We start from the raw sequence: 22,247 nt of genomic DNA, 5'->3' as shown, positions 1-22,247 counted from the left end.
GTACACATTTCCATAAGGAAGAAATCCATCTACCCTAAAGGAGGGAAGGTGGAACATGGATATAGATGCAATTGCAGAGTAGATTTGGGATGGGCAGATAAAGTGGTTCTCTTCTGTTTGCCTCCACTTTTCCAGTGAAATCGAGGTCATCATCTCAGAATAGAAATGAAAAGGCAGTGTTGGAGGTTTGAGAAGAATAGATGGAGATGAAATTTTCTACTGTGAGAATGAATTAACATTGCAGTGCTGAGGGCTCTTTGGCCTTACGTTCAAGGGAGGATAGTTAACATAAGTGTCTTCTCTTGAACCATGGTCAAGTGTTTAGATACTGTAGTAGGGTACATGAGTGTTTGGTGTAGCCAGGGTTGGGGATTGCCAATGAGGAAGGTAGAAGTAAATAGGGGCAAGGAAGTTGAGAGTAGTTCAAGGAAGTGGTTACTCTGATGGACCATGAAATCTAACCTGAGAAGTGAAAACATGAAGAAGTTAATGGAAAGTGGAAAATGATGTTAATCGATTGTAAGTCCCACAGGGCAAAAAACTGCTAGTGTGAGGATGCTAACCTAACTGAGTTAGAAATGTGGGGGCTGGGGAGGGCAGAGAGAATGGAATGCCAGAAACCAAAATTTTCAAGGATGGTACAGTTACTGGAATTGTTAAAGACTCTAGTCATACCCCTGAACAGGTGGCTGAGGTGGAGAACTGATGAGCTCAAGAAACCGAGAGGCCAATGAGTTGTAATAATCTCATTCATGGGCTAATCCATCCAACATCATATTGGCTATGAACAATTATGATTTAGGGTAGGACATGCTTTGTTCTTCCTGTGCTAGTTTTATCACATACAAGCTATAGCCATGAAAGTGAAGCGCTGTGAATGAGATAGTGTGAAGCAATATCTAAATTTTTACAAGCGAAGTGTTATTTAAATGAAAATTTCTTGAAAAATTGCTTTTCTTAATTTTATAAATCTCCTATTTAGAACTGAAAACTAAAGAGCCTGGCTTTTCTGTAACAACAGAATGCCTCATTTTTGGTCTACAACTGTAAATTGAAGTGGTATTTTACTACTAAATACCTGTAAATTATTCTCTTTTTCTTTCCATAATTAATACATAATTTTCTGTCATTGCTGCTTTCCAATCCTAATCATATGTATTAAAATAAATTTTTTTTTTCTTTTTTTTGAGATGGAGTCTCACTCCATTGCCCAGGCTGGAGTGCAGTGGCTTGATCTCGGCTTACTGCAAGCTCCACCTCCCAGGTTCATACCATTCTCCTGCCTCAGCCTCCTGAGTAGCTAGGACTACAGGCGCCTGCCACCACGTCTGGCTAATTTTTTGTATTTTTAGTGGAGACGGGGTTTCACCATGTTAGCCAGGATGGTCTTGATCTTCTGACCTCATGATCCACCCGCCTCGGCCTCCCAAAGTGCTGGGATTACAGGCGTAAGCCACCGCACCCAGCCTAAAGAATTTTTTAGTGCTGAAAAGTATCTTACTTTCCCTTGATTTTTCATTTTCTCTGGGATATTTCTCCAGGATATTTACATGGGGAAGAAAATGGCCTTTTCCTCCTTGTAGATGACTCAGTTAAGAAAGGAATAGAATTGGCTTAAACCTCATTGCTCCAAAACGACCCTAAGAGCTCCAAGAAAATTTTTCCACATTTATCAAAATCTGCAGTCTGAAGCAGCTGACAAGGGCACCTGAAGCAATCCAACAAGTCAGCCCGTTTATAATTGAAGGCTTTTATTGAACTATTTTTGGATCCTGTTATATATTATCTCCACAAGAAAACAACCAGATTAAAATGAAATATTACAATGGAACAACAAAACTTCAGTTTTATTTACACAAAAGGCAACCTTCTAAAAAAGCATCCCTAACCTCTCAAAGACAATGATAAGGCAATCTGGCAGCTTGAAAAGTCAAAGTGACTTTCAAGCATTGTTGTTTAAACTGACAAAAATTTCTACAGATGCCAATGCAAAATTAAAAAAAAGAAGTAACACGTTTAAAATGTATACACTTTAGAGTTTATATAGAATAAAAGCTTTTTTTGAACTTTTCTAGGATTGAAAACAAAAGCAAACATTGCTCTTCCAAAGCCATTATCGAGCAGAAAAATATTCATACAGAAGTAAAAATCTACAGTGCAAATTAAAGCAGAGAGAAACAATCTAGAATAAAACATTATTTCAAATAAGATAACGTATGCATGAGTGAGCATTTCCTCTGAATCCAGGTGACTAGCAGGGCATGATGGGAAGATTACACTTCTGGTCATCCTATACAGAAACACCAAGAAAAGGTCTGGTGTCTCTCCAGGGGCAAGGACCAATAATTCTTTGAGAAAAGGCATACTGAGAGGATTCCTTAAGTCAAATGGATCTAAGATCAAGTCCAAAGTGATCAGTAAGAGCTGAAAGATCAGTCAAGTACCAAATACTCAAGGAAACTCATCAACATAGAAACAAGAAACAGGGAAGGGGACTTGTGAACAAAAGTGTGGGCAATGAGGAATTAGGAACCCAATCAGAGCCTCGTTGGGGAATGAGGAATGTGGCAACAAGCATGAATTGGTTCATAAAACCAATGATCTGTGAAACAGGAGCTGCTTCTATCTTTTTGCTCATAGTGACCTATCTGAGCCAACAGATGGTTGGATTTGCTTGGAAATGGCATGAGAAGCCAACATTCCTGACATAGGTGTTGGAGAAAGACACACTAGAATCTTGGTTCTGCAACTTGTAGCTGTGTAACTCTGAGCCAGTTGTGTAATTCCTCTGAGCCTCAGTATCGCCTACAATTCTAAAGCATTCAATGAGTTGGGAGAATTAAAGTAGATAAGGTACGTGAAAGTGCTTTACACATGGAAAGCACACAATCACTATCTTCTTCCATTAGGCCAATAAACCTGTATATTGCTTATTGTTTAATTTACACCAATTATTTTCAGGAATTTATTTGAGCACAAGGAAGTGTGGAATTAAGAATCTGTGTTGTATCTGACTTTAAAAAATACAGAGAAGATCGTTCATTTTTTTTCATGACATTGACAACGTCAATGTTTAACACAAAAAATTCTATTTTAAAATCTTGTATTTTCTGATCAATCTGTTGGGAGTGAAAATTAGAAGAGAGGGTAGTAAACAAAGTAAGAATTTGCAAACTAGTTGAACTCAGATAATAAATACCTATATCCTCTACAAGTGCCCTTTTCTCATAATAGAAAAGAGATGAGAAGACATGAAAAGTGAAAGCTTAAAAAGACAGTACCCATGTAAGGCAAGAGCAGAATCTGTTCAGAGAGGTTACTTGTCTAGGGCTGCTTAGCTAGTTATTGACAGGGGCTTTGCTAGAACTCACATCTCTTGTGGAATGTGTGTCTAACATATTCTCACCAAAGAAGAAGCGTATGCATTATTTCCTCAGTGAAGCCCTTTCTTGGTCCCAAAACCAAGCTGTCTGCTCTGTATGCTCTCATAGCTTTCTCTATTTCCCTTTTCAACACAGTCATCAGGCATATTGTTACCATGTGGATAATGGAGTGAGTGGTTAAAAGCATAGGTTCTGGTGTCAAACTGTGTTTGAATCTTGTCTCTCCAAATTATTCAAACGATCTAAGCATCCAAAAAGAATAAAAGCACTTAATTTACAGAGATGTAGTGAGGAGACAATAAACCTTTACAACAATGCTTGACACAGTGCAATAAATGTTGGCCATTTGTATTATTAGTAAGGATAATTAAGGCAAGGAGTGTTTAATACTGGATGTCCAACACAGAGTGGTGCTCTCCCCAAAGACAGCACAGGATGTGTCCCCTGTCAAACCCTCAGAGGAATTGCAAACCTATAAAATTAATAAACTTTGAAAGTAGTTGTGTGATTATGTTTGTTAAATAAAGGCAGTTCCAATTGGCACAAATTTCAGTTTTCATGGTTTAGTTTAAACAAACTCAGTGCCCTACCAACATAGTTAAAATTTCAGTTACCACAGTCTATCTTCTGGGGTGAAGAGCCTATTAAACCATTTTCTGATTTTTAAGAGTATGTTTTCTTCTTATTGAGTTCTTTATATATGCTGTATAAAAATACTTTTTCAGGTATATATTTTGCAAATATTTTCTCCAAGACTGGTTTGTCTTTTTATTTTCTTAAGAGTGTCTTCTGAAGAGTAAAGTTTTATTTCCGATGATTTCTAATTTATCAATTTTTTCTTCCATAGTTCATAATTTCTGAGTCCGATTGAAGAAATGTTTGTCTAAATCAACATCACTAAGGTGCCCTATGTTTCTTCCAAGGATTTTATACTTGCAGCATTTATGTTGAGGTCTACAATTAATTTCAAGGTAACTTTTGTGTAACTGTGAGGTAAAAGTTGAGGTCTTCTTTGTCTCCATGTGAATACCCAATTGTTCAGAACTATTTGTGGAAAGACTATCCTTCCCCCATTCATTATCTTAGCACATTTTTGTCAAAAATTGATTGATTATAAATGTGTAGGTATATTTCAAGACTCTTTATTTTGTTCCACTGGTTGATATGTTAATCTTTACACCAATACCACATTCTCTTGATTACTATAGCTTTATGGTTAGTCATGAAATCAGGAGGTGTAATTTCCCCAACTCCATTCTTTTCCAAAATTGATTTGACAATGCTGTAATGAAATTTAGAGCCAGCTTGTCAAATTCAACAAGAAAACTGCTTAGGTTGGGATGGGGACTGCACTTGATCTAAGGATCAATCTGGGAGAAATGACATTCTTACAAGGTTGAGTCTTCCTGCCCATGAACTTGGTATTTCCTTCCATTTAATTACATCTTTACTTTATGCCACAAAAGTTTAGTTGTCAGCACACAGATCTTGGATATATCCTGTTAAACAAGTATTTCATATTTATGATGATGTTGTAAATGGCTGATTTTAAAAAATTCTATTTCCAACATTCATTGCAAATACATAAAAATGTAACTGATTTTGCATATGGACTTGGTACACCGTGACCTTGCTAACTTTAGTTATTGGTTCTTGTAGTTTTGTATTTTTGCAGATTCCTTTTATCTCATGTAGATGGCATGTCTGCAAATAGACAGTTTTACTTCTTCCTTTCTGATTTGTATGCCTTTTATTTCTTTTTCTTGCCTTGTTGCACTTGCTAGGACCTCCAGTATAAAGTGAATAGAAGTGGTAACAGTGGATGTCTTTTCCTTGTTACCAATCTTGGGAAAAAATAATATGGTCTGTCATCATTAAGTATGATTTTAGTTGTTGGTTTTTCTTTTTCTGGCATCTTTTCTTTTTAAAAAAGTTTTTAAAAAACATTTTTGTTGAAATATAAATCACATACCACAAAAATCACCCATTAAAATGTCCAATTCAGTAGTTTTGGTATACTCACAAAGTTGTACAACCATCACTACAGTCTAAGTTGTTTTTTAAAAAAATTTTTAATTTTTTATTCCCATAGGTTATTGGGGAACAGGTGGTGTTTGGTTACATGAATAAGTTCTTTAGTGGTGATCTGTGAGATTCTGGTGCACCTGAGCAGTATACACTGCACCCAATTTGTAGTCTTTTATCCCCCACCCCCTTCCCACCTTTTTCTCCTGAGTCCCCAAAGTCTTTTGTAACATTCTTATGCCATCTGTTCTTTATTGGCTCTTTGAATAGGTGTTAAACTTTTAATGCTTTTTCTACATCTACTGATATAATATGATTTTTCTTTTTTAGTCTTAATATAGTGAATTACATTGATTTTTTAAAAATTTTGAACCAACTCTGCATTCCTGAGATAAACCCCACCTGACCTTGATGTGCTATCCTTTTTATATATTGATGGATTTGATTGGCTAATATTTTGTTAGGTGATTTTTTGTGTGTGTCTGTAGTCTGTAGTTCTTTTTCTCTTGCAATATTAATATCTAGTTTTGCTGTCAGGATAATGATAAGTTCATAAGGTGACTTGGAAAATGTTTCTCTTTTATTTTCTGAAACAGTTTGTGTTGAAATGGCATTATTTCTTTCTTAAATGTTTGGTAGAATTCACTGGTGAAGTCACCTGGTATAAAATGCACTTGTTTATTCATTATTCCTAAACTAATTTCATAAAAACATTGTGGAGGCAGTTGCTTATAATTCTTTCTTCCAGCAAATGCTAGCAGTTACTTGCATACAGAGATTGCCAAATAAGTATCTGTGAAAGCAAAAACTAAAATGTTACATACCTTTGTTTTTTCCTGCCTCACTTAAAAATATTTTGTGTGTGAACAAACAATATGAGTGATGATTTATATAGGTATATGTTATACAAAATTAATTTTAAATGAAGCATAATATTAAGGGCTATTTTTAAAACCCAGGTATAAGGAGATTGCTACTTATTATTTAACAAACATAGATATTCAGCATATTGACTAATGTTCTTCATTTAATTTGGTGGTTAATTAAACCATTTAGGTTATGAGAACAAAATCAAAGTACTGTCTAGTTAAAAACGTTTCAAAACAGGGGCTAAAATATGGGACTGAAACAACCAATAGCTACTTAACAGAGAAAGATTACAAAATCATTTCCTAAATAACTTTCTTCTTTCCTTCTTGCAAGATCAGATCAAAGCAAAAATCAGATTCCCTTCATGTTCATGCAAGTTCCTGTTCCTGTGATTTTTAAAAATCTGATTTCTCCAAAAATTGTCTTTCAAAAACTGTCCTATTTATTTCTAGCTTCTTGAACAATAACAATTAGGTTTATAAAAATTGGACAAATTTTGTTTTGGCTCTATTCATTAGATCTCACAGGGTATTTCAAAAATAAACCAATTCCAACATCTGGATTTTTTATCAAAGTGCTGTCTAAGTCCTTGGCCATATGAGGCATATTTTTAAAAGATGGTACAGAGCAGTTAAAAATCATGCTGAAACACCACTCTGGAAACTTTTATAGTATTTTATTTTCAGCTTATAACCTAGTAAATGCAGATAACATGGAAATTCTACAGAGCGTGACAAACGTAATTTGCCTACCCCAGGTAAGCTTTTTATTTAATTTGAGCTACTATGTTAGGGTTATTTTATTCTTAGCTATATTTTATGTGAAATAAACTAATTTGTATTTTTTTAAAAACCTGTGTTAAAACATATTTTCATCCATTAGGTCCTGATCAATTATGATGCCTTTTCTTCTTCGTATTGTCAACACTTAACACGCTGCCCAGTTTACACTGTCATTACTCAATAAACGCTAAACTTGAACATGAAGTTTAACTGAATTAAACTGGTCTTGTAGCAATTTACAAAGTAACCCAGAGGGTCAGATATCAATGTGACTTATAGTGAAGGAAGTAATTACACATTTTTCTTTCACTTGAAGTGGTTCTAAATATACAAATATATTTACTTTGCTTTCCTCAGGTAGGCAGCCCTTTACCTAACTATCATGAAAAGAGTTTTTAAAAACTTTTTGTTAAAATAACAAAGCCCTCGTTGCAGAACACCAAAAGCCACATATTTTAAGATATCAAAATCTTCAATATTTTTAGCTCTTTAGAAATAGAAAACTAGCAAAAGATAGCACCATCAGCAAATAATATCTCAGCCCCTTCCTTACTACTCCCCCACCATCCTTCCTCAGGATTCAGTTCCAGTGAATGATCATCAGAAGCAAAACCTGAAGCAAAAATCTTTCAAAAATTACAACAAATAAGGCAAATTCTTGGCAAGTCTCAATTTTGTGATAACTTTCTCCTCAAGTTTAGTATTATAAAACTATCTTGTAATAAGGTTATTTGGGGACCCCCTTAGATGGTCTGAGACTAAATGATTTCTACTTCAGAAAAAAATACTCTATAACAGGGTTTTGGTTATTTAGCACAGCAGCATTCAAATAGCAGGAATTCAATTTTGTTCAAGTAAATACTATCTGCTCATTAATTTGTTTAATCACAAAATGATTTCACAAAACAATACAGTTTGTGACTTCTTAAAGAACTTCTGGTGTTCAGATTGACTTTTAATACATTATGTCTCACACTAATAGTCACTCTATTTTTAGAAAAGTTAAAATCAAAATAATACCTATTACACCTCCATTCTAAGGGAAAAAATGTGTTTCATGACGATGTTGCTGAAGATGTTAATTAACCATATTACACTTGTCCTCTTGGTGAGAATCTCTTGTAATTTTTTCTCTAAGGATTTCAATCCACTAATTTTTGAAATAATGACTTTTAAAAGCTTATTGCACTGAATCTTGTTTTAATTGTGATGCTTTTTATAAATTGACATTTGCTACTGAAAAATGTGGAGTCAAATATAGGTCCTTCAGCAGAATTTATCCAACGCTTAGAGTGTGTTGTGTTTTCATGAACACTACCACTAGCCTCACCTTATTTTTTCTTTTATTTTCTGTTAGATGTGATTCCTTACTTTAAAAGAATCTTGCATTTTAAAAGCAACCTTGAGCTTCCAATATTTTCTCTCCTAATGATATGAAACAATAAAAATAAAAACAAAAAACCCCACACCCTCAGCATAACTTAAAGCTAGAAAAATGACAAAACTTCAAAGTAACTGTGAGTAAAAGAACAGGTAATTATTTCAGGTAAGATTCACCAATGGTTCAGACAAAATTAGTGAACAAAAGTCTGAGAATATGTGCATAGTCTCAAACTATGTCTCCCAAGATATTTTACCTCTCAGAAATAAAAAATGATTAATTTTACAGCACAGAAACCTGGCAGATACCATCTTTAAAAAGTGATCAATGTTTGCATCACCAATAACAAGATATTTTGATACCATGCATCCTTTGATATAATGCATCTGAGAAAGGCACAATATCACTTCTGTATTATTCTTGCCAGAAATGCATAACCTCAATCTAATCATAAACAAAGTGAGAAACATTCTACAAAATAACCAGCAGCTAGTACACTTCAAAAGCGTCAAAGTCATGAAAGATAAGGAAAGACAGGGGAGGTGTCATAGATTGAAGGAGAATTAAAGAGATATAACAACTAAATGCACTGTGAGATCCTGCATTGGGTCCTAGAACAACAACAAGAAAGGACTTTAATGGAAAAGCTAGTGAAATTAAAATAAGATTTGTAGGTATTTAATAGATTGTGCCACTGTTAATTTCCTGGTTTTGGCAATTGTACTACAGATAAATAAGATGTTAACATTAGGGGAAGCTGGGTGAAGGACATATGGCAATTCCCTGTACTCTTTTTGTAACATTTCAGTAAGTGTAAATAAAAGTTTAAAAACAAAAATGTTAAAAAGGCATCTTCAATCTTTTTAAAATAAGTGGGATTTTCATAAACAATTACTGTCTGACATTCTTCCGATTTTTCCTAAGCTCATAGCTTCCTCGTGTTATCCCCTTTGACTGCCTCAGAAAATTCTTCATATCTAGTGCCAATTCAAATATTGTCCCTCTTCCATAAAAGATCCCGATTCCTACAGACCTCAGATCTCCCAGCATTGTACCCTAAAGTAGAAGTTTACCATGCATGACTAGACAGTTTTCTAGTTCTTTTTTTACCTGTATTTCTCATTGTCACTGCAATAAGAAAAGCTCCCAGAATGCAGTGACAAAGTTACATGTCTTTTCATGATTTTCCCCAGCACTGACCTAAATATACAGTAAATGCTTGTTAAATATATGTTGACTCATTCACTCATAAATTATTTAAGGAAACTAGAGATTTGTAAGTTCACGTCATCCATTTTACAGCCTCTCTGTGAAATCAGACATCAAATACAGGACTGAATGGGCCATTCGTTATAATCTAAGTATGGCAATTCTGATAATTTCTTATTCTCAGGAAGTCTCTAAAACGTAAAATGTATGATACTTCCTTCAACTTCATAAGGTAGTTGGGGTTGAATAAACACCAGAATCCACAGAAATAACAGGCCTAAATTTATAGAAATATAGGCCTAAATTATAAATCTTTAAAAGGTCATTGAAAACTGTTAGAATTCCGCATACAATATTAATATGAAATGTACAATAACATAAGCAATGGTCACAAATAAGATTCAAAGATACTGATGTTTGATGAGATATTTTCCATGACCCGGGGTTGCTTCCTTAGAGTATTCCTAGGATGTCTACTGATCTGTTAAAGTCATGCAATGGGAACAAATGTCCATTTTCTTTGCCAAGAAAATACCATAGATGAATATTAAAAACAGTTATGTAAGCCAAAACTCACATCTGCACACACTTAAAATGTAGCTCTTTTTTTAAATAATAATTTGTAATACATTCTGAAAAAAAAAAAAATGTCGTACAATGCTCTACACCTGGCTGGGTAACCAGTGTTTTTAGCCATAAGTGCAGTGATACAGGCTATGTAATTACTGAAATTGATTAGTGTACTCTAAATTGTGGAAATATGTATGTGTTTGTGTATTAGTAACTCTTTTTGGCATCTATTTCAGGCTTGTTTATATTATACTATGTGTATATATATACATATATGTAGAACATAAAGTTCAAAATATACTCTACTGATGTAACCAACCAATTAAAGGAAATAAAATATGTTTAAGGGGAATATAAAGCATGGAACTTAACGGGATTTTCTACACAATTTGGGGCTTCCAATACTTAAAAAATTATCAAATTATTAAACTTATATATATATAATGTATATATTTATATATACATTATATATAATATATTTTATATATACATTATATATAATATATTTTATATATACATTATATATATTATATATTTTATATATACATTATATATTATATATATTTTTTATGTATACATTATATATATTATATATATATTTTATATATACATTATATATATGTTATATATATATATATATTTTTTTTTTCTGAGACGGAGTCTTGCTCTGTCGCCCAGGCTGGAGCACAGTGGTGCAATCTCGGCTTACCACAACCTCTGTTTCCCAGGTTCAAGCAATTCTCCTCCCTCAGCCTCCTGAGTAGCTGGGATTACAGGCATGTGCCACCACACCCGGCTAATTTTTGTATTTTTAGTAGAGATGAGGTTTCGCCATGTTGGCCAGGCTGGTCTCGAACTCCTGACTTCAGGTGATCCACCCACTTCAGCCTCCCAAAGTGCTGGGATCACAGGCATGAGCCACCGTGCCTGGCCTAACATTGTTTCTTTAAAAAAACGTTTAAAATGTCACTAATTCACTAAGAAGGTATCACAAACAATGCTTTAAAAAGCTTTTTTAAAACCAATTTTAAAAATACGTGTGGGGAAAAATATATTTTGGTATGATATTGAAAAAGAAATGATTTGCAAAATTTTTAAAATATTTAAGTAGTCAAAATTCCCAATTCAATGGAATATTTAGCATACATGCATATATAATATTATTTTAAAATATTTTTATATCATTTTATTTTTAAAAGAATGATTACTAAAGCGAGTTAGGATGAAGAATAATTTGTATCTTAAAAATAGGTATTTAAAAACATAGATCACTTTTCCTATCCATGTTGGTTTATATTGTCGTTATAAAAAAAAAATCAGATGTATGGCATAGGACACAACAAAGTACAGTCTTCCTTAGGTACCCACAGGGGATTGGTTCCAGGACTCCGGTGATACCAAAATCCAAAGATACTCAGCTCCTTTAAACAAAATGGCAGAGTATTTGCATGTAACTATCAACATTCTCTTGTATACTGTAAAACAGCTCTAGAGTATTTGTAATACCTAACACAATGTAAATGCTATGTAAGTGGTTGTTATACTGTATTGTTTTTACATTTGTATTACTTTTTATTGCTATATTGTTATTTTTATATTTTTAAAAACATTTTTGATCCACAGTTGGTTGAACCCATGAGTACAGAACCTACAGACACAGAAGACAGATTATAAACTGAAAAATTACAAATGCTCATGTATTTTCCCTGGTACATTTGATTCTTCATAGGTTAGATTTGTTTTGAGGAGTCATTTTCCAAAATTCACCAGTTTACTAATAACATATACCACTGTGAAAAATAAAATATGTTGACATATGTGGCATAATTAAAATTAATCCTTCATAGGGAAAACTATTAAGAAACAGGTATTCAGCTAATTATATATGTAGAAAAATTCCAAGGAATCTACCAAAAATAGTGACTAGAATTAATAAATGAGTTTAGAAAGGTCACATTGTATAATATCAACATTAAAACATCTATTATATTTATATATTAGCAAAGAACAATTGGGAATTGAAGATAAAATCATGATTCAATATCATCTAACAAAATATGTGCAACCTCTAGATGCTGAAAACTATAAATGCTGATGAAAGAAATTAAAGAAAACCTAAATAAATGGTAAGATCGTCCATGGTCATGGATCAGAAGACTCAATTTCATTAAGATTCCAACCTTAATGTAGATTAAACACAAATTTAAAAAATATCTCAGTAGGATTTTGTGTAGAATTCATTATGCTGATTCTAAGAAAAACAAAGAAACCATCATAGGCAAAACGATCTTGAAAAAGATCAGTGTTGGACAATTTATACTACCTATCTCTAAGACTGACTATAAAAGCTACGGTAATCAAGATAGTGTGGCATTGTAAAAGGATAGACATATAGATCAATAGAAGAAAAACAGAAAGTCCACTAGTAGACCACACATATGTGGTCAAATGATTTTCAACAAAGCTGCAAAGGCAATTCAATGGAGAAAGGATAGTCTTTTCAACACACAATACAGAAACAATTGAATCTTAATCCATACATTGCACCATCCACAAAAATCTACTCAAAATGGACCACAGACCAAAAAATAAAACCTGAAACTGTAAAATTCTAGAAGAAAACAGGAGAAAAGCTTTGTGACCTTAAGTCAGGCAAAGATTTTTTATACACAATGCCAAAAACATGATCTATAAAAGAGTAAACTGGTAAGTCAGACTTCATAAAAATTAAGAATCTCTGCTCTTTGATTTGGGAGAAAGTGTTTGCAAATCACATATCTTATAAACAACTTGAATCCAGAATACATAAATAACTCTCAAAATTTAATAATTAGAAAACAGCAATAAAAAATCAGAAAAAGATTTCAATAGATACTTCACCAAAAAAGACACTCAGATGACAAAATATACACAGGAAAAGGTGCTCAACATTATTAGTCATTAGGGAAATGCATGAATGGTGAGAAATGTGTATTTGGATGACTAAAATAACATTATTAACTCCACAATATGAAGGGTGCAACCTAACTGGAACTCTCATACACTGCTGGTGGGAGTGCAAAATTACGTAGCTACTTTGGGAAACAGTTTGGCAGTTTCTAATAAAATTTAAAAATATACTTAACATAAAGCTCAACAATCTCATTTCTTTCTATTTACTCAAGTTAAATTAAAGTGTATATTCACACAAAATCTTTATGTGAATGCTTACCAACCCAGATATTTCCCAGCTGGAGAATGGATAAGTTTTGTACTCCCATACAATGGAATACTACTAAGCAATAAAAAGGAACAGATTACAGTGACACACAACAACATGAGTGAATCTCTAATGCATTATGCAAAGGGAAAGAAGCCAGACTCAAAAAGCTACCTACTGAATATTTACATGACATTCCAGAAAAGGAGAACCTATGGTCACAGAAAATAGATGAGTGATTACTAGGAGCTGGGACATGAGAAAAGAAGTGGGGCTGATGACAAAGGTCTGGAGAAATGTTTGAGGTGATGGAACTGTTCTTCATCTTGATGTGGTGATGGTTTGTCAAAACTTGCAGAACTGCACATAACCTATATAAGTTATATTTGTTTTAAAAAGAGGAATAAATGAAGAGTTAGAGGAATACAAGAAAGAGCTTGACTGCTTCTGAGTTGGTGTGGAAAGGAGGAAGGCAGGGACATCTTTGAGGAAGAAAGATGAGTTACCAAGTCTTCCAGGCAGAGGGGAAAATGTGTGTGAAGCCACAAAGGGAGACTGTTTACAGCCTATTTATGGAAAACAGAGTTGTCTGGGAGTGGGTACAGCACAGATTGTTATCTGTGGTGGGAGAGACAGTTAAGAAAGGTAGAAGACATCAATTCACACCCATTACAATGGTTATTATAAACAGTGTTGGCAATCATGTGGAGAAACTGGAACCCTTGTGCACTGCTGATGGGAATGTAAAATGATGCAGATGCTATGGAAAATATATGGCAGTTCCCTGAAAAATTAAAAACAGAATTATATCGACCTATTCCTACTTCTGAGTATATACCCCAAAGAACTGAAAGCAGAAACTAGAACAGATATTTACACATCCATGTTCACAAAAACATTATTCATAATAGTCAAAAGGTGGAAGCAACCCAACTGTCTGTCCGTCGGCAGATGAATGGATGAACAAAATGTGGTATACACATACAATGGAATATTATTCATTTTGAACAAAACAGGAAATTCTGACACATGCTACAACGTGGATGAACTTGAAGACATTATGGTAAGTGAAATAAGTCAGTCATAAAATAACTACTACTATATAATTCCATTCATATCAGGTACCCTAGAGCAATGGTCTCCAGCCTTTTTGGTACAGGTTTCATGGAAGACAACATTTCCACAGGATGAGGGTAGAAGGATGGTTTTGGGATGAAACAGTTCCGCCTCAGATCAACAGGAAGTAGCTTACCTGCCACTCACCTCCTGCTGTGCAGCCTGGTTCCTAACAGGCCACAGACAGGTACAGGTCTGCAGCCCAGGGGCTGGGGACCCCTGCCCTAGAGCATCAAATACATATAGACAGGAAGTAAATGATGCTTGCCAGGGGCTAGAGGGAGAGAAAATGGGAGTTACTGTTCAGTGGGCACAGGTTTAGTTTTACAAAATAAAAAAAATTCTCGAGACGGATCGTGGTGATGGTTGCACAACAATTTAAATGTACTTAACACCACTGAACTGTACAGTAAAAAAAAGTTATCATAACTTAAAATTAATTAATTAAAATAAATACATAAGAAAGAAAAACAATGAAAGGTACAGAGGGGAAATGAAATGATGCAAATCCTTGGCCAGACAACTAGGAAGCTGTGGCAACTTCACTTTTTCTTGGGCTACAGCACTTTATAAGTTTTTGAGCAAGGGAGAAAATGCCATTAGCTCACAATCTACCTCTTCCAGAAAGTTCTGCCGGATTCTGCCTGTTGCCCCCAGATGTCAGACACCTCTCTGTGTTTCCCAGGGCATGCAGTCCAGCATATCTAGATGATGGCCCTTATTTCTGTTCAATGTGATCGCAGTTTGTTCCATCATCCCTGCCCCATCAAAATTCATCTCCTTGAGATGAATTACCAATGCCTAACTCAGTTCAGCAATGAGATTTATTTTTTCAGCAAGATCCCTATGTCAGGAGGACAGAGGTTGTCTTGTTCTTACCTTCTTCTCTTTGAGGTTAGATTTTCCTGTATCCCTCAGAGGCTTCAAACTTCCTGCCTGCTCTGTCTTGGGGACATTACCATTCTCTTCTCTCATCTCTATCAGTCTCAGGGCTTGGTTTTCCTTGGCAGATGGATAGTCTAAACTCAGAGAAGCCCACATCTTCGTTGACACCCATTAAGATCTCAGAAGCAGTGATGAGAGCCCTCAGTGCAGGCTGTAGGGCAGGCAGAACTTCTAACAAGAAGCTAGTGAGAGCACAGCCTCCCTCCCCTGATAGAAAGGTGACTTGGGCCCAGAGGGTTAGAGTGTCTGAGATTCCCCACCACAATCTCTTAGGTGGGGGTGAGGTGAGATAGTGACATCACAACCACACTGCCTTGCTCAGTTCCTGATGTCAGCTAATGTGATGCCAGGGCTAAAGGGCCAGCACACCCTCTTTGTGATTCTAGTCTCCCAGGGGCAGAAAATAGGAAGGAGGCTAAAGATACCCTAGGACTTAGGGACAAGGCAACAGTATGACGAAAGGTTGACTTCTGTGCATCACTGTTCAGCTTATAAAGTGCATAATAGAGAACATTTAGAAATGCAGAAAAATACAATTCAAAATTCACATATCCCATCTCACAGAGAAATGAACTAGCATATTTTTTCCATGTTTTCCTGTGTGTAAGTATGATGATTAATATTGAGTGTCAACTTGACTGGAATGAAGGATGCAAAGTATTGTCCCTGGGTGTGTCTGTGAGGGTGTTGGCAAAGGAGATTAACATTTGAGTCAGTGGACTGGGAGAGGCAGACCAACCCTCAATCTGGGTGGGCACCATCTAATCAGCTGCCTGCATGGATAGAATAAAGCAGGCAGAAGAAGGTGGAAAGAGCAGACCTGCTGAGTCTTCTGGCCTTCATCTTTCTGCCATGCTGGATGCTTCCTGCCCTTGAACATCAGACTCCAAGTTCTTCAGCTTTTGGAGTCTTGGACTTACACCACTGGCTTGCCAGGGGCTCTCAGGTCTTCAGCCACAGACTGAAGGCTGCACTGTTGGCTTCCCTACTTTTGAGGTTTTAGGACTTGGACTGGCTTCCCTGCTCCTCAGCTTGCCACAGGCCCACTGTGGGACTTCACCTTGTGAGTCAATACTCCTTAATAAACTCCCCTTCATATATACATCTATCGTATTAGTTCTGTCCCTCTAGAGAACCCTGACTAATACACGAAGCTTATCTATGGCTTACTTTCTTGCTCTCATGCCCCCTATCAAATCCATCAGAAAATCATATTTACTCTTACTTTAAGTATATTTTAAAAATATATCCAGAATATGATCACCTCCCCAACTACCACTCTGGTCTAAGCCACCATCATTTCCTCTCATCTGGATTACCAAAGTTGCCTTCTCATTGGTTTCCCACCTTTGTTCTCATGCAGCTAGAATGATCTTTTAAAGCCTAAGTCAGATCATGTCCCTTCATGGCATAATACCCTCTTACTCTCTCATTACTCAGAGTTAAAGTCAAAGTCATTGGTACAGCCTCAAAGGCCCTACATGACCAGGCCTTGGAATGCCTCTAATGTCTTTTCCAACTCCCCCATGTCCACTATGTTCTCGTCACACTGGCTTCCTTAAGTCCTCTAGCAATGCCAGCCATGCTCTTGCATTAGGGTCTCTGCACTAGCTCTTCCTTCTATCAGCAATTTCTTCCTCCGAATATCAACATGCCTCACTCGACTCCTTAAAATTTGTTTGAATGTTACCTTCTTGATGAAGCCAGCTTTGGCCACACTATATAAATGGTACCAGCCCTGGTACTCGAGAGTCTCCCTGAATCTTCTCTATCATTTCCTTTTCAATAGCACTTTGACACTTAAAAAAATTCTATATAAGTTACTTATGCAGCATGTTCATGGCTAACAATGTATCTCTCCTACTAGAATGAGCTCTGAGGGGACAGGAATATATGCCATTTTGCTCACTGCTATATCCTAAGTGCCTAGGGCCATTGTACAAAAATTAGGCACAAAATGCTGAAAGCAATGAGTGTGTGCCATTAGTCTGTTAACTGTTCCCCAGTACCTGTTCTCCATTTCTTTTCAAAATAGTCTCCCTGCAACCTTTAGCACAGTGCATGCAAATAGGTCCCTGCTTCCCCAGATGTGCCCCTGGGACTGTTTTCTCCAGTAAAATGTCAGAATGATATGCACAACTTCCATGGCAATTCCCTAAAAGGAAATATTTGTCTTCCTCATCTTTTTCCTCTCTTCCTGCTGGTTAAGAAATGGTGTCCATCAGAACAGCAGCCTTTAAAGCAGAGATGGAGACAGTGTGTTGAGGATGACTGAGGAATCTCACTAGTCAGCCTAGGTTCCTAAGTGACCTCATGAAAGAGAACCATTTGATCCTAGCCCTGGGCCATCCTAATACATCTGGATTCTTATGCAAAACAGAAATAAACTTTCTTATTTAATTTCTCCACTGCATTATGGGGTTCCCTCTTACAGCAACTTACTAGTATATAAAGGATCACAAATAATTTTTCTTTTTTGATTTATCAGTATAGTGATTTATATTATTAATAATAGTGCTCCTAATATCAAACCATCTTTGCATTCCTGGAATAAAATCCATGTGATTATGATGTACAATATTTTAAATATGCTACTAGATTCTCCCGCTTAATATTTAGTTTTTTACAATATTCAAAAGTGAGATTAATATGTTTTTAGAGAGTTTTTTTTTCAGTTTTGACACTGATGTTATGCTAACTAAGGAATAGATTACTAGGTCAAAAGATAGGGATATTTTTAAGGTTCACAGTATAGATAACCAAAGGCTTTCAGGAAGGTTGTACCAATTTATATTCTCAACAATAGCATTTTAGAGTGTTTATTCACTGCACCCTAGGCATTTTGGTATTATTAATTTAAAATTATGCTTGGTAATATTTAAACTAATTTACTTTTTCAATATATTAAAAAATAGTATGTCTTAATTAGCATTTTCTTTATTACTTATGAGAATGAAGAGGTTTATTTAAGCCAACTGCAGTTTTAGTGGTCATGTACTTTCTATTTATTTTTTTACCATGTCTCATAATGTATTCAATTTAGTTAAATTACTCAACCACTTTCAATTTTTAATTTATTTAATCTGCACAAAGCTGGATCAGGCAAACCAGGCCCATAGAGAATTTTTTTTTCCATTATGAATAAGAGTTAGAACCAGACCTGACTCTCAACACAGAACCCTTCCACTATACTAGACCCATAATATATCTATGCAGCTTTATGCCCATCAGCTCATTCTGTTGTCCTCCCCTCAAAGAAGGTCTAAACATAGGAGGCGGGAGTGTGAAATAAGAGGCTCTGTCCCTTTATCCCAACATCCCTGAGTCTCTTAATAAAGAGAAAATAAGTTTGGTTCTAAGTGCATAAAATGCTATTTGAAATGTTGATGTGGTGTGGAAAAAACATCAGAAAGGCTGCTTGGAATATTAAAATAATTACAGTCTAGCTATCTATAAGCTAAATTTGGTATTACTGTCAAAAAAAGCACTCATTTAAAATATATATAGTGACTACAATGATATTCAATAATTAAAGTACAGAAAACAAAAAAAGAAAAGGTACATCTTTTACATAAAAAGTACTCAACTTAGCATGAAAGCTGGGACATATTTAACAGTGAAAGGGATAGCAGGAAATGCTAAGTCACACAAGATACTGGGACAACAGGTAAAAGTGAGAATGTTTTGGTCAAATTAAAATGTATAGACACCCTATTAATGGTAAGATATCAAAGTAGTACCATAAGTAATTATTTCTGTTCTTATTTGTAATCATTTCATCACTGATAAAGATCCTAGTAAAATATATTTTTTCATTTTATTAACTTTAGTGTTATAAAAAAACAGATGCACTGTCCAATTAGGCTATTACAAACTTAGCCACGAAGTTGAAAGGATCAAAAGATTTATACAGGCAAAGACTGGGAGTGGCATCAGCAAGATGGTGAATAGATTGTCTGGCATCACTCCTGCCACAAAAATATAACTAAAAACTATCCAAAGACAAGAATACCATCCTGAGTTCACCAGAACTTGGAGGAAAGCAGAGAAACTCCCTGGGCCCCCAGAATCGAGAGAAGCCATGACTGGTAAGAGAAATATTCATGTTGGACTATGCTGCCCTCTCCCACAAGCCATCATAATGTCCCTCACACAAAATTTCTCTAGATTCAGTTTCCAAGGTAAGAAGTTGTAGACATTAGCTCTCCTCCACAGTCTGGGAATCTTCACAGGAAGACCATTCTGGTCTTGTCCCACAGGAACTAATGGGAATGCCAGGAATACTGAACCAAACTGGGGTGAACTGGGGACAAACAGCCGGCACTGATTACTTGAACTAGTGCATGGATCTTGGCAGCTACTCTGTACTTCAATCAGTGAGGAAGCCATATTAAAGAGACTGGTTGCTGCTGTATTGCAGCAGTGGGGCAGAATCTGTGGGAAGGCTCGAATTCCTGGCTGGATTTTTCCACAAACCCCAAGGCTCTATGGAGCCTTGACCTGACCCAGAAACAACTAAAAGGTTAAGATTAAGTTCTGGTGCTGCTTAAGTCTTCCTTACACTAGGAAACAATGGCAGGTCAGCAAGGTAGTTCAAAGGCAATGTTTAACTTCCAATGCTCACTATAAGTCTTCCCCAGACCAGAAAACAGTGGCAGGCAGTGATTTTGTTTCAGAGAAGCATTTAAGTTCTGGAGTCAACTATAAATCTTCCCCAGACCAGAAAAAATTGGCAGGGCAATGAGTTTGTTCCACTGCAGTGTTTTACTTCTAATGCTCACTATAAGTCTTCCCCAAAATGGGAAGTAACAACAGGCCAGCATTTAACTTCTGATGCTAAGTAGTAAAGGTCTGATACCACCAAAGAACACGCGCATAAAATAGAGGAGGTGGATGTCTCCTCAAATGTGCAGCCATCAACATAAAGATGCAAGGATTGTGAAAACTCAGGGGAATATGACACCACTGAAAGAAACTACCAATAGACTCAGAAGAGTTGACAAACTGTGAAATATCAGAGAATTCAGAATAATACTTTCAAAGAATTTCAGAAAATCAGGCCAGGCGCAGTGGCTCATGCCTGTAATCCCAGCACTTTGGGAGGCCGAGGCGGGTGGATCATGAGGTCAGGACATCAAGACCATCCTGGCTAACACAGTGAAACCCTGTCTCTACTAAAAATACAAAAAATTAGCTGGGCGTGGTGGCAGGCACCTGTAGTCCCAGCTACTCAGGAGGCTGAGGCAGGAGAATGGTCAGAACCCAGGAGGCGGAGCTTGCAGTGAGCCGAGATTGCGCCACTGTACTCCAGCCTGGGTGACAGAGTGAGACTCCTTCTCAAAAAAAAAAAAAAAAAAACAAAAACAAATTTCAGAAAATCACAAGCAAACATGGATAGAAAACTAAAAGAAATTTGGAAAACAATCCAGGAACAAAGTGAGAAATTTGACAAGGAAATTGAAATAAATAAAAAACCAAATGGAAATCTTAGAAAAGATAATACAATAATAGAACTGAAAAACTCTTTTGAAAGTTTCAACGGCAGACTTGACAAAACATAGGAAAGAATTAGTGAGCCTAAAGACAGAACATATAAAATTACTCACAGAAGGAAAAAGGAAAAAGAAAATGAGTGAAGAAAGCTTACAAGGTTTATAGGGAAGACAACAGAATATACATTCATCTCATTGCCGCATAGAACATACTCTAAAATTGACCACATAATTGGACAAAAAACAATCTTCAGCAAAGGCAAAAGAACCGAAATCATACCAAACACACTGTTGTACCATAGTGTAATAAAAATAGAAGGCAAGACTAAGAATATCATTCAAAATCATGTAATTACATGGAAATTAAACAACATGCTCCTGAATGACTTTTGGGTAAATAATGAAATTAAGGCAGAAATCAGGAAGTTCTTTAAAACTAATGAAAACAAAGATACAACATACCAGAATCTCTGGGACATAGCTAAGGCAGTGTTAAGGGGGAAATTATACAGAGCACTAAATGTCCACATCAAAAAGTTGGAAAAATCTCAAATTAACAACCTAACATTACAACTGAAAGACTTAGAGAAGCAAGAACAAATCAACCTCAAAGCTAGCAGAAGAGAAGAAATAACTAAAACAAGAGCGGAAATGAAGGAAACTGAGACACAAAAAGCCATTCAAAAGATCAATGAATCCAGGAGTTTGTTTTTTGGAAAAAAAAAAAAACTAAAAAGATAGATAGGCCACTAGCTAAACTAATAAAGAAGAAAGAGAGAAGATCCAAATAAACACAATTAGAAATGACTATGGGAGTGTTACGACTGACCCCACAGAAATAAAAATAACCATCAGAAACTCCTATGAAAACCCCTATGCATACAAACTAGAACACCTAGAAGAGATGGATTAATTCCTGGACACATACATCCTGCCAAGGCTGAACCAGGAAGAAATTTATTTCATGAACAGACCAATAACAAACTCCAAAACTGAATCAGTAATAAATAGCCTAACAAACAAAAAAACTCCAGGACCTGATGGATTGACAGCCAAATTCTACCAGATGTACACAGAAGAGCTGCTACCATTCCTACTGAAACTATTTTAAAAAATTGAGGAGGAGGGACTCCTCCCCAATGCATTCTATGAGGCCAGCACCATCCTGACACCAAAACCTGGAACAGACAAAACAACAAAAAAAGAAAACTTCAGGCCAATATACTTGATGAACACTGTTGCAAAAATCCTCAACAAAATACCGGCAAACTGAAT

At 35.7% G+C, this 22,247-nt stretch overlaps 1 protein-coding gene across 41 annotated transcripts in view; it reads right to left on the bottom strand.

Moving 5' to 3' along the window:
* CEP112 (centrosomal protein 112) overlaps positions 1–22,247 on the bottom strand; it is a 562,721-nt gene that overhangs the window by 174,481 nt on the left and 365,993 nt on the right. For 2 of the 41 annotated variants that reach the window (XR_010133754.1, XM_031011063.3), the window contains exon 1: positions 15,415–15,746. The exons of the other annotated variants lie outside the window; for them this stretch is intronic. Coding sequence is in view for 1 of the 2 variants with exons in the window: in XM_031011063.3 (XP_030866923.1) it covers positions 15,415–15,576 (162 nt within the window). In the remaining variant the exon portion in view is untranslated. Of the gene's footprint in view, positions 1–15,414; positions 15,747–22,247 lie in introns of those variants that run through there. 41 annotated transcript variants of the gene reach the window in all.

Source organism: Gorilla gorilla, chromosome 4, assembly GCF_029281585.2.
Source record: "Gorilla gorilla gorilla isolate KB3781 chromosome 4, NHGRI_mGorGor1-v2.1_pri, whole genome shotgun sequence".
NCBI lineage: Eukaryota > Metazoa > Chordata > Mammalia > Primates > Hominidae > Gorilla > Gorilla gorilla.
The sequence above is the reverse complement of the archived record's forward strand: the minus strand, read 5'-3'. Positions and strand labels throughout refer to the sequence as shown.